The sequence below is a fragment of the Gymnodraco acuticeps genome, unplaced genomic scaffold (assembly GCF_902827175.1).
Source record: "Gymnodraco acuticeps unplaced genomic scaffold, fGymAcu1.1, whole genome shotgun sequence".
NCBI classification, from domain to species: Eukaryota; Metazoa; Chordata; class Actinopteri; order Perciformes; family Bathydraconidae; genus Gymnodraco; species Gymnodraco acuticeps.
Genome location: NW_022990295.1, coordinates 2,284,001 through 2,297,966, shown reverse-complemented (window position 1 = coordinate 2,297,966; position 13,966 = coordinate 2,284,001). Strand labels below are relative to the sequence as shown.

General features: G+C 43.4%; 1 protein-coding gene across 1 annotated transcript in view; it reads right to left on the bottom strand.

The window, feature by feature from the left end:
- LOC117549904 (connector enhancer of kinase suppressor of ras 3-like) overlaps positions 1-10,682 on the bottom strand; it is a 34,659-nt gene extending 23,977 nt beyond the window's left edge. Inside the window, 1 exon segment of the mRNA XM_034222031.1 lies at positions 10,381-10,682. Coding sequence (XP_034077922.1) covers positions 10,381-10,432 — 52 coding nt within the window. The 5' untranslated portion in view covers positions 10,433-10,682.
- Between the last annotated feature and the right edge of the window lie 3,284 nt (positions 10,683-13,966).

The window sequence follows — 13,966 nt, the reverse complement described above, 5'->3', positions numbered from 1 at the left end:
TGAAACATCATTTTCTTTTCTTTTGTCAGACTTCCTGCACATACAGTTTCTCAAAAATGTGGACCGTCATGATTTACACCTGAGCTATTCCAGATATGTCAAGCCAAATGTGTCCAAATCCAACAAGGTATTGTCTTCATGAATGTGTGACTTATAAGGTGTCAGCAATGCCATTTTGAGACTATGGAGCTCCATTTACATTTTGAATTTCTCTTTAAAAAGTATAGGCTGCATCTTATCACTTATGATATAACCACCATGTTTTTCTTTGGAATGCCCCACACTCAGAGTCAAATGTAAGTAACGTATATAAAATACAATAACATCACATTTTTTCAGAAGTCAGTTGGGAACAAACTGCAGACTATAATGAATTGCCTTGCCCTGCTTTTGATTAGGCCGAATGATATTAAAAAAAAAGAAGCAATTTAACCGATTTTCGAAATAATGGCAATTCAAAACTTAAAGGTCCCATGTCATGGCCATTTCTACTGATCATAATTCCATTGTTGAGGTCTACTAAAATAGATTTATATTTGTATATTGTGCAATTTTCCAAACTCACATTGGTTTCTCATACAGCATCTCTGTATAGTATGTGTATTCACTCTCTGTCCTAAACGGCTTGTTGGAGCTCCTGCCCCCCTCCCTATGAGCCCAGTGGCCGTCTGCGAGACAGCGAGACACAGCGAAACCCAGCCCGAACACACACACATGCAGCCTGGCTGGGAGTTTGTGTGTGTGCTCACACACACCGACTCACAGCCTCGCCACGTCTCGCCGTCTCAGGGAGGAGAAATCGGCGGAGCTGCAGCTGAGAAAAGATTGAGTGTGTGTGTGTGTGAGGAAGTCCGGGATTGGTCCATTTGGACCAATCCACGGACTTAACGTAACGGCTCCGCGGATTGGTCCATTTGGACCAATTGGTCCATTTGGACCAATTGGTCCATGGGGTCGTTGTTACGTCACTTGGTTCCTGGAAGAAAAAACTGAAAAAGAGAAATCTCCAACGAGGCGTTCTGGGGCAGCATAGACATAGGTATTTTCTGTGTTAGAGTTTTACTCCCTACAGGGTGTACTTTAAGGGTTTGTGACTCTGCACACCGTTTACATGCAGAAAAACCTTCATAACACACAAGGGGCCGGGTAATAACCGGAAAAGCATGACATGGGACCTTTAAAATTGGTGGTAATCAGGCAGATATTCCATGTATTCATGGGTACAACCCAACAGCGACATTCAAGGTATGTAAATCTGCATGTAAACAGTGGATCTTTCCTGAATAAGACATGAGTTGTTCATCAGTGATACTGTGTGCAGGTAAGCGAACCAATGGACAGGAGCAATAACCTCTCAGGCCAAAATAAACACCATCCCTCTCCAGCCAGTCGGTCGCCTGGCCACGCTGCAGCCCATTACCACCGGCATAAACACCCACTAAAAAAGCAACAACGGTCTCAAACATTTCTCCACCCACCCCTCCTTCTCTCCTCACAGTCCAGGTCCTGCTTCTCCACCCACCCCTCCTTCTCTCCTCACAGTCCAGGTCCTGCTTCTCCACCCACCCCTCCTTCTCTCCTCACAGTCCTGGTCCTGCTTCTCCACCCACCCCTCCTTCTCTCCTCACAGTCCAGGTCCTGCTTCTCCACCCACCCCTCCTTCTCTCCTCACAGTCCAGGTCCTGCTTCTCCACCCACCCCTCCTTCTCTCCTCACAGTCCAGGTCCTGCTTCTCCACCCACCCCTCCTTCGCTCCTCACAGTCCAGGTCCTGCTTCTCCACCCACCCCTCCTTCTCTCCTCACAGTCCAGGTCCTGCTTCTCCACCCACCCCTCCTTCTCTCCTCACAGTCCTGGTCCTGCTTCTCCACCCACCCCTCCTTCTCTCCTCACAGTCCAGGTCCTGCTTCTCCACCCACCCACCCCTCCTTCTCTCCTCACAGTCCTGGTCCTGCTTCTCCACCCACCCCTCCTTCGCTCCTCACAGTCCAGGTCCTGCTTCTCCACCCACCACAATCTTTCCTGGCCCCACCGACATTCATATTGTGGCGGTTCCGCCTGTTGACAAGTATCCCAAGATAGTCACAGTCTTTGCATCTTGAAAGTGCGCAATACAATAGAGACTGCCACTTCTGGAGTCTGGGAATGGTCTTGTGTTTTCCAGTTTGAATCACAATAGGTGCTAAATCAGAAGGCAATAAGGACAGTCGCTCCGTGTGGCCTGAGAGTCACAACAGACGGCGCTGTTTGTGTGTCAACAGGGTTTCCAAAACACTCACTTTGCTGCAACCTTTAAATTATTTCCCTGAGAGAAAACTATAATTAAAGACTTGTTCTCGACAAATAGAAAGGGATGGAGGGAAAAAGGCAAAACACTGGGGGAACAAAAGGCGACTTTAAGGGGCGACATCCACCATCAAACATAACTCTGGGTTCAAAGTCATAGCCAGTGAGACACAAACATGTCATAGTTTTTTTTATAAAAACACTGGGAACTTAGTTTAGTGCTTTCATCTCGTCACATGTATGTGTATGATCAGGGTGGCCCTACGCACTGATTACAGAGCAATTTACCAGCACCATAATAGCTGCCTATGGAAACCACAATTAAGATGAACATGGTTTCGGGGAGGAAATGTGCCCCACTCATTTAGCCAGTCATGGGAATAGTGTGCTAGCAGTCAGGCTAACACCGCATGAGGGCATATTTTCTTGCTAAGTCAAACATAACTTTGTATCCATTGTGCTATTATTATTGAGTTCTGCTTTTATGACACAGATATGCAGACGGAAAGAATTAAACTAAAGATATCTTCACATTGCCCCTGTGGCTTGTATGGCTGAGTGGAGAACTTTCTTCTTATCTAATGTGGATCCCCATAAGCATCTTTGGATAAGAACCTGCTAATTGCCATAAATCTCCCAGAGGGTAAACCCCCTCTTGAACCTGGTTGCTTTTTAGCCTGGCTGAAAAAGTAAAAAGATCCCACTGGCAAGCCGAGCCAAGCAGAGGATTTACTCGATCAAAACCGACAGAGGGTCCATCTCTGACCCTGGCACAGCGGAAATCCGTTTCTCAGCCTGGTCTGTCCACACGCTAATCTGAGCTAGCTGCCTGCTTTATATCCATGTTTAAACACAGCAGAAGTACTTTGCTGTGGCAGCACAAAGTGTTACTGGTGGTCACCACCTCAGGCATGATCGTTGCCAATAAAGAGCTGAGGCATTGGCTAGAGATGTAAAAAAAAAATATGGTTACTATAGTGATACGGGAAGTGGAGGGGGGGGGGGGGCTTGGACCGGGGGAACAGAGGTTTGAGGAAATTGGAGGAGGCTGAATTGGGCCAAGAGGTAGAGAAGGAAAAGGAACATTTGACCACAAGCCAAGGATTTATAGCTGGATGGTATCCAGGTCAGGGGAGGAGGAGACTGAGGTCAAAAAGATTGAGAGCATCATTAGTGCATCTACCCTCTCTATATAAAGACACGTAAAAACAGCAGAAACACAAACACGCCTCACAAAAACACATACATTCAACACCTGATCAACAAAGTCCCATTCAAAGTACACAATATGTACAATAGGCCGCTAGGGGTCTCTCAAATGAAACAACAACAACGATGGTGGAGTTGTGATGAGCAAGGGATCATGGGAGTTTGTGGTCAGCTTTGCAGTGGATTTATCAGGAGCAGAATACTACGCAGAGGTTTCCTTCTCTCCAAGGCAAAGGAAACAGGTTAACTGTTAAGTTTATAGGTTTTCATTTAAAAACTGTATTTCTTTGAAGTAGTTTGGTGTAAATATGATGGTGGGGTTGTTATAGCCTAGATCTTGTCATTTTTGGAAATGTTCAAGCTAAAAACGCTACATATTATTACGACAGAAATAGCGTATATAACAAGCCGCTATTATCTGTGGGGCCTTGTGTAGCTGATCCTGTTCTCCTGGCTGCGAGGGGGGTGGATGAGTCATCTTCAATGACAGGGCGTCAGTAACACACACATTCACCCACTGCATGTTGTACTGTGGTGACTTTACTGACTTTCCAAAATGCGTCCCCACATTTAGTTGTGATGCTCTCAACCAGTGACGGATTCTTCAGGAACACACACACTCATGCTAATCTCCCCCACCACAAAAACACACTCACGCCCAATCGCAGGTGAGGTTTGTTTGTGCTCTCACCAGCACCTGTTGTGGGTCTCTCTCACAGCCATGACAGCGATAGTTGTGTTCCTATAAATGATAAATGTGCTGTTGACTGGAAAGAGTGGCACATACAAACAGATGAAGGGCAGGTGAGAGGCTTTTCTGCAGCGTCTGCACCAATGGGAACAAAAGGCAGGATCAACAGAATCTCTCTTAAAAGAGGAGCAACCACTCCCTGCTTAAACAAACTAAAAAAAACTATTAATATATTTGTGTACAACCAATTGAATGGAGTTCACGGGAACAAATGGCTTTGTTTGAAACTTTTGAACCTTCAGGCATAGCTGACTTGTGACACGAGAATGAGATTTGTCAAGTTTTCCGCAAACCATGTCGTTGATTTTAAGTTCAGTAGGTTAAGCTTTAAGTAGGTAGCTTTCACAACAAATTCCAAATTTGACAAAGCATGTCAGGGTGCATGTGTCACACCTCTGTTCTGATAAGTACAAAATATGACGCTTTGACTGTCGGGAAACAAGAAGGGAACAAACGACACATGTTTGTTGTTCTTGACGATTCACCTATGATGGGGAAGTCCAGAGGAAGATGGACAGAGAGTGAGGGGATTCTCTTGAAACGCACAGCATGTACCATGTACAGCGACCTTGGGTCCCTTGAAAGGCGCTATATAAATATCATTTATTATTATTATTATGTATGACTCCACTGCTCTTAGAATTGTCTGTGGACTCCCTTGGTGATTTCCAACCATAACAAAATGAAAACAGAAGCACAATAGAGTCTCCTTATTGGCTTTATTACCTAAGCATTCCACAATAGAGTAATATGATCCTTTGTGTGCTGTGGACCTGTGCACCACAAAGAAAGTATGGGGCTTCCCTTTAATCATCCAGGTGTGTTTTTAGTTTTCTGCTTCAAACAAACACCTTCATCCTGTCAGGGTGCCGTGGAGCCATGCTGACAGTGGGCTCATCAATGCTGTTAAAACACAGACTGCTTCATTACAGCTGCCTTATCTATCAGCACTCTCTAATGTCATTAGTACATAGACTTCAAAGATACACAGCAAGCTGAAATATGAATACAAGGAGACCGACTAACCATAAAAGACTCCGTAGAATACTAATAACATACCAACACAGTGTTATTATTATGCAATTATAAAACTATGGAATGCAAATTAGAGTTAGAAGATTATTAAATCAAACCATAAGATGGTATCCCAAAGAGACGCCACTTTTAAACTGTGTGAAAAGCATGACAGGAATTCAGTGAGTCTCTCTGGAGCCGAGGACTGGGAAAACATGGACTAGTCTGAACATGTTTTGAACAAGCTCTCATCTGGCATCTACCCAAGTGCCCGGCTAAACCCAAAAGTGGGTAGCACTTTGTAAATCTCCAAATCACTTCATAGTCGTAATGACATTACACTTCATTACAGTGTAAGCTGGTGGCAGGATAAAAGAGGTCTGTGTGTATTTGGTCAGCGAGGGGGACCGTCGACTTGACTTTAAATCCGTTAAAAGCAACTAGTGGCCCCAAGTGCAACAAAGGACATGTGTGACCTGTTTTGACTGCTTATTCGCAAGGCTGCTCGTTTGGTTTGCTAGCTGCATTCCTCATGTTCTGTGGTTATTTGAGCATACCTGCATTAGCCTTGCAGGCAATACCAACACAGCCATTCACTTCCCTTTTCCTTCTCTGCACCACATTGAATTACTGTACGAGCATAGATTTGGTGCAGTATCATTTAGACTTAATTACATCTTACAAACTTAAATCCCAGGGAGAGTGACTCTTCAGTCACAATCACGATGGCCTTAACAAACCAGTGAGTGTGAGCAGGCGCGCGCACTTGACATCCCTGCACGAGAGGTCAGTCAGCATGTGACCAGTGTTTGCACTTGCCCCCGCTGTGCCACCTCAGGTTGGAGCGTTTATTCCTATGGCTTACACAGAGCCGACGCTCTTAGGGAATAGCACGGCCAAATAGCTTGCAGGTCCTGCTAAGCTCAGATCATCTGGGAGATTTGCAATGCACATTTTAGATTTGAATGAAATAGCAAACTGGTCCAGCCCAGGATGGCGTGCGTAAAGGGCGACACTTGGTCTCCTTCCCTGGCAATGAACGACCAACCGTTCATGCAAATGCTAACTGACTTTGGTTTACTGATAAAAATCATCCCTCCTATAAAAAGGCACATGGAGGATCCAAACAAAACAACAACGCATTGTTTTTAGGCTCAAGTGAATGTAAAGTTGCTTTGTCTTGGTTTTCTCATCGCTAGATTAGAAGTGTGACATTAACTATTAATGATTTCTCTAAAAGGTCTCCACATGTGTGTCCTGAGGCTGTAAGAATGGGACACCAGGCCGTGTGAGAAACAGGCCGCGGAGCGAAACCACAGCAGTCCCTTTCAGTGACCTCTCCCCGGGGGGAATCCTCTTACAGCACTTCCCCTGAACTCTAAGGGGCATTTCTATGGAAAGGTAACGTGGTTATCTGCTCATCAATAGAACACAATGGCTCGATTTTCAGACGCTGAATGGCTGTATGAAACTGGTACATGACAAAGACAGGGGTTTTAACTAAGGGATGTCAAAGGAAGATTGTCTTTTAATTGAATAAATTATTGCAAATTGTTACTTCCTTGTATATGAGGCCACTGGAAAGGGCATACAGATTTCCGCTGTTCTTAGAGCCTATGTTTAGGTTAATTTGCCAACTGCCCTCCGTAATGCATATACCCGCAACCGGCAGTGTAAGGGTTGCTAATATGGATTAATGATGGCTGTGGAGGCTATCCAAACATAGAACTCCACTTGTCCGATCGCGCCGGTACTAAAACAGAGGCGGTGGATTCCTTAATAGGGGTGAGGCGTCTGCACAGCGTCTGTTCACACTCCAGTTTGGGAAGTCTCTCTTTTTAGCAAGATAAGGATCACGAGCCATCATTGCCCACACCTCACTATCACCTCCACAGATAAGGCTGCTGAAGGTACCCATCAGCGGCATCAATCGGCGCGTGTTGACTCGGACACAATACTTTTATTTTTCCGTGCGCACCCTCGGTCAAAGAAAAAACGCACTTAGCACATGTTTGTCACCTTTGTGTCGACCTAATTGCCTCTTTGGCACTTAGGTGGCATTCGAGAGGCAGGATACAGACACTCACACCCTTGTGTTTCCATCCACATGACGTGGGGAAGGAATAGTGTTCAACCCTTATCTGACCATTCATATCAGACTTCCGCTAATAGGCAACATTCACAAAAAAGACATGCAACTGTAGCTCCATTACAGTGCTGATAAACTAATATAGCCTGGACTTGTAGACGTGTGCCAAAAAAGGGCTATGAGATAGATGTTGGGCCACTTGATCAGCAGGACTTCAATGATGGATTCTTGCTCAAAATAAACCCATCACATGCTTAATCCATGTATACAGGACTTTGAAATTTGATTAGCCAGTATTTAAGTTTAGAAAATGCTGGAGGACTTCCATGGCGTGCTGAACTGAGTCTGGATGAAAGCTACTCAGTCAGACAGTAGCGGTGCAGGTTTGCTTGTTAAAACTTGGCAGTCTTGCTCCCAGTGACTACATAAAGTAAGTGTGTAAATGAAAAACTATTCAGCTTAGTTTGGGCCAAACATTCTCTCAACAGTGCTAGCCATTCTTAGCTGAAGTGTTACCCAAGTGGATTCAGGACTATATTTGGGAAAAGACTAACAGCAACTTAAACGTTTGACTTCGAAAACATGGGTAATGTCTCTATGTAGAACATCTTCAAATCTAACCCTACATTTAAAAAGAAGTGTAAAAAAAACCCACAAAATGTAATGTATATACTGTTAAAAGACAAACATAGTTCTGTGACATCCATGCTGTCATTAGAAGAGTGCTTATTTGCCTAGGGGACCTACTCATGACATATGGAATACCTATCACAGGACACCACAGGTCCAGCTGGAAGATCAGAGCTTGTGGTGAAGGAAATGCGCTTCAGGGCATCTCCAGTCCCCCATAACACAAAGAAAGAACCAAATGCCCTTTCACTGGCAGTAAACATCCACCAACCACTGCTTGATCTCCCTGAACAATGCGATTAACAACAGCTTCAATACACAAAAGCAGTCCCTGTCCTACTGAAGAAAACAACCGGAGTCAAATGAGAGCAGAAATCATCATGCAGTGCTTTCTTGGAGTTTAATTTGACTTCTTTCACGCAGGCGCAACAACCGAGCAACACCCGTGTTTGCTGTGAACAGGTCATGACCGTGCTCTCGACATGGGTTTTACTTTGGTGTGATGCTGTTTGTCTTTGGTATGAAAGGATTACAAAGTTGTTTCCTTCAGGTAAACAACATCAGTGGCAACATGCCATACTGTGGCTGCGTGAAGTGGTCACTGATGACAACACAAGGGCTTTTTAGCTTCCATACTTGGACCCTTAGATACACGAGCAAGAGCTGGAACTTCAACGTTTGAATAGTCTACCAAGCCCTGTTAAGGACAAGCTAATGATGTTTATGTAATGTTAAATGGCGCTCAAGATATTAGTCCTAAAAACATTCTTAAGACTAGACTGACCCTAAAGCTATAAGACCAATTAGTCATCAATGGAGTGATTTAACTGTTGACAACAAGCAGCCCTTTATTTTGATTGTCAGCTTTATTTGTTTTGTGGCCGTCGTTGCTTAAAAGGCAGATTGAATTTCTTGCAAAGTAGCTGCAGTCTCCACCCACTGACACTGCCTTAGCATTTAGCCTTGATTGACCACAATGTGAAAAGTCACATTTTAGTCATGACTTTGCAAGGCTGAATCATCTGCTCTGTTGACTTTCGAGCGCACCATGTTTTCAAATGGGTTGCATGAAATACCCCCAAGAATGTTCTGCTGTCATTTTAGTTAGTTCACTTCCAGCGTGTTTTTTCGATTCGTAAATCCACTGGTTAAGACCTACAGAGACAACTGCTGAGTCAGATGTGCAGAAGACTGACAGCAATGGGGCCCTGTGTAGACAACTAATCCCCCATCCATGCGTGCCATGGCTGGGCTGTTTTCACTGGACACACTGACAATAACCCCTCCACAATCCCCTTTAGCTCCCAACTATAGATCAGCACTGGCAGGGCTGCCAATCAGCAGAGACTGTGCTATACAACACCACCATAACCCCAAACAACAACAAAAGACTTATTACAAGATTAAAAAGGAAGTCCTCTATGTTTTGTTTTAGGGAGTTTCTCAATGACAGTACAGCAGAGGGCCATATAAACAGCCCATTACTCTTTTTGCCATTTAGTATACACACACTTCACCTTTTATGTATTTGGAGCAATAGCACTCTCTCTATTTCCACTTCACATACCATTGGGTGTCCCTCACCAGACATGGCTAGGCTGTGACCGAACACTGGTTCAAATAGTTCTGATGTCATGACCATAGCAGGCATTCCTCTCAGCACCTGAAACAGGTAGTGTTATAGTGTCACAGCCTCCAAAGTACTTGAGCAGATTGTCCCTAAAAGGTGTGTTGAATTCAAATCATTTGACTTCTTCAGAGGGAGCAAGATTGCAACATAAAGGGAAGATGAGTACTGGTCACACGTCACATTTGATTGAATTAAGTTCAATGAGTGAGTAAGGCGGGCTATGACTGTGTTCAGTGTCATTCTTTACTAGTTAAGTTACACAACAATACTTGTTTTATATTAGAGACCCTGAGGCAAAACAATGACAGACAAGAGTTTCTGTGGTTAAGTGAACTGACTTCAGGAATGTCACATTAAAACGTTTGGGGGGAAAAGGTTAGGCAATGTTACTTAAAAAAACATGTATTTTCTTCAAAAGTGTTGGAGTTAATTGCTTGTCGCTTTGAGTAAAAAGGTGACACAAACACAACATTGAAACGCTACAATGAGCAGTAATATTAACTTATGAAGAGGGTTTAAACAGCTAGCATAAGCGGAATAGCTCAATTTGCTTAATCTTAAATGAGAGTTAAACAAGTCCCATTGTTAAGCGCTTCAGTTGAGGTATGTGGTGACACAAGAGCAGTTTCTACGAAACTAGCTCGAGATAACAGAAGAGCGACTCGAAGTTTAGAAAGAGAAGCTTTAGAAGAGCAGTAAATACGTAAATGAGCTTTTTTTCTGTCAAAAACATGCTAATAAACGTAACATACAAAGTGTTCCCCGGACTTACCTCTCATCCATTCGAAAACTTGCTTTGGCGTCCACTTCGTAATCGGCTCCATGGCGACTTTAACAGCTATACAGCGACAGAAATGTCCCAAATTTTGGCGACGAGTTTTGACAATTTAAACAGAAAATAAATTGCTGTCACATTCTCCTCAACAGGTCCGCGCTGCTCCTCTGTTTGTGTTCAATGAACATCAACTCTCAGTACACGCGTGAGTGAGTGGAGGCTGGACTGCAATTGCAGTCCACAATCCCCCAGCTCCTCCGGTGTGGGATCAAGGCTGCATTCAGGTACGACTGGAAATACTGGGAAAAATCACAACTTAAATAACAAAACGGCCAAGCAAGCCCTAAAGAAAGGCACTTTTCTCAGCCACATACACACTGAAAGAATATCATAGTTTATATTGCCTTCATTGTATTAATATTTTATTTAAGTAATCATTGATATTAATGAAAGTTCCTCATGTGTGCATGTTTATCGAAACTAATTATGATGATGCATTTCCCTCTTTTTGATAAAAGCAAGCATTTTCTGCTTTATGTTGCAACAGCTAATTGTATACTCATTTATTAACAAAACCAATTGAACATACAAAAATGATATACACTTTTTGTCAACAGTTTACCGTTTTAGGACATGGATGCCAGAGATTACGGAGGGGAAATGAATGCAGCGTGTGATGTTGATAGTGTCTGCGTGTTCACCGCCCTCATTTGAAACTGGAGGCGTGTACATATCAAACAATGTGATGCCCAATTTATATTTTGTTGCTCCTGGATGAACAAAAAAAGTTTTAAAAACACAGATTATGTGAGTCTGTCAACATAATTAAAATAGATTGAATGTCAGTGCTTAATTTTGTACAACGTGCATCAATCATCTTATCTCTGAATTCATGAGTTAGAGCACGCTGATAATGGCTTATTTATATGAAAAACTCATTAGGGTGTTTTTACTGTTGTTATCAATCATGTTTGCAGTCTCCATCTTATATAGCCTACATGTATCCATGCCATGCATGCTATTTAAACTTCAGAAGTATGAAGAACTTTTATTTTTCACTGAACAAAATGTGACTCACTGCTGCCCTCTGTTGGTAACTTAGTTATTTGCAAGTCATACAATCTCATTTAATTGTTAAAGGTCTACTGATCATAATTCCATTGTTGAGGTTTACTAGAATAGATTTATATTGTGCAATTTTCCAAACTCACATTGGTTTCTCATACATACAGCATCTCTGTATAGTAGTGTCCTAAATGGCTTGTTGGAGCTCCTGCCCCTACCCCCCCCCTCCCTGTGAGCCCACTGTGCTCTGATTGGTTACAGCGGAACATCAGTGATTATGTGTTACAATCAGTGGCGTTTTCTCCCGGAGGCCAAGGGAAGCCAGGCTTCCCCTGTTTTTTCGGATTGTAGTTATAATTTAAATAAATAAATACAAACACTTTGTTTTGTTTCGATAATTCTCCTTTGCTGTGTGTTGCTGCCGGCCCGGCTCTCCCCCATTCTCATTGAGTATTTTACAAAGAGTGAAACAAACAGCGCCCCTCTAGATGTTATGGTGAAACAGTAGATTGCACTCACTGTTGCGAGAGGAGGCCAGCCGAATCTAGCTTCCCTTGGTGAAAAAAAATGGAGGGATTGACCAATCAGATGAGGCCCACGTGATGCCCCTGCCAACCTGTGATTGGTCAGGGCCATGCCAAGGGAAGCTAGCCGCCTCTTGCTTCCCTTCAGAGGCGGCTGGCGGCTGGCGATTTGATTGGACACTGCCATCCAATCAAATCACATCAACATCAGTTTTAATACTGTAACTGTCATCACCGCCGTTAGAAATTATCAAGCAAATTAAGTATTATGGAGGGTGGAGATTTGGCGTACTTAATCAAACATAACTTTACTAAACTTCCGCTACAGCAGCAACTACAAATTAAATCAGATGACAGGCCAATGCCCGCACTCGAGCTGTGTGTACGCAGAGGAAAAAGGGAGAGAATCGGACGTTCAATGAGGACAATTATGTCCGCACGGAGTGGCTAACTGGAAGCGCTAAACTTCAGCGTCTAATTTGCTGGCCATGTCTTCTTTTTGACAAGGATTCGTGCTCCCTGAACAATCCTTGGGCAACTTCAGGATTCATCGACCTTGCCAACCTGTCACGGGCAATTGAGAGGCACGGTAAATCCAAAAATCACATAGATTGTGTGATTGTCTGCATACATTAATAAGTAAAATGCTTAAATTAATAAGGAGAGAGTTTCAGCTGGAGAGTGCGTGCGGACCTGTCGGTTAGATAACAGGCGTGTGCAAGTCCTGCATCTGTGTGATACAAATGTGTGTCAAATGATACCGGGCGCTGTAATCACTCATCTGGTTACGTTATTGACCACCCCCCGACCCAAAAAATGGGCTTCCCCTACATTTTTCCCCACGCCACGCTACTGGTTACAATGGCGTTAGTAACCAAAAAATGACACCAGTAACTTAAGGACAAACAGATGAGAATGCTGCGTGGGCCGTGGGGTCTGGGTGCCGTGTTGGCGGGACGTTGCGCGGCTCGCTACTGCGAGGAGCGGACAGTGTGAGCTGGGTTAATTTCCTGCTTGCATGCGTGGGGTTTGCGAGACAGCGAGACATCGCGAATGGACGCAGGAAGGGGGGGATGCTGAGGGGGCTGCAGCACCCCCATCTGCGAGGGTCCACTAGCTCGTTTTAATTATTCACCAGCACTTACAATGATATTGCTTGTTTGAAGTAAATATGTCAGCACTGTTGTTGTTGTTGTTGTTGTTGTTGTTGTTGTTGTTGTTGTTGTTGTTGTTGTTGTTGTTATTGTCCTTAGTTTGAATCTTTATGGTTTATTGCACTAGTATGTCGCTTTGGATAATTATTATTATTATGATTGATTATAAAGCAATAAAAAACCTTTTGGATTGTGCTTCTCTCCTGTCAATGACAATATGTGCATGGTAAAGAGTGCATACAAATCCAAATATCCAAATACTTATTCTAAATAAACTAAACTCCAGCCTGTTTTGGCCCTGTAACTTCTGAAGAGGCTTTGAAAAAGATGGCAGTTTTACTATTATGATATGTAACATTAAGTAACCTTTCCTGGCTTGTTATTTTCATGGGAGAGTCCCGGCCCTTCCTATCACTCCATTGCGGTACAGCTGGAAGCTTCTCCGCACTGTAATCATCTGCAGATTAAAGCTCGGCTGCTGTCAAACCTTGGCATGCTTTTTTGTCTGGCATAAATATATTGGAAACCCAATACAGTGATATAAAACAATTACTTTTTCCCTGTTCCAGCATGCTGACTGAGACGAGACATATTTTGAGTCCTTTCTTTACATGAAAGTTAATTAAAGATTAAAACCTAACCGAGTAATATAGGTGTTGACTGACAGGTATAATGCCTGAGGTAGGCTTTGAATAGAAAACTTGACAAGAAGTGTGTGAGTGAGTGATCATGGTTAGCAAAGTACAAGACAAAAAAGAAGCAAAGATATTTCTGTAAAGTATGTCAAGTTGCTGAAGTTTTACGATTGTTTACATTCAGAGTTTGTGCACCTTGAGTAAC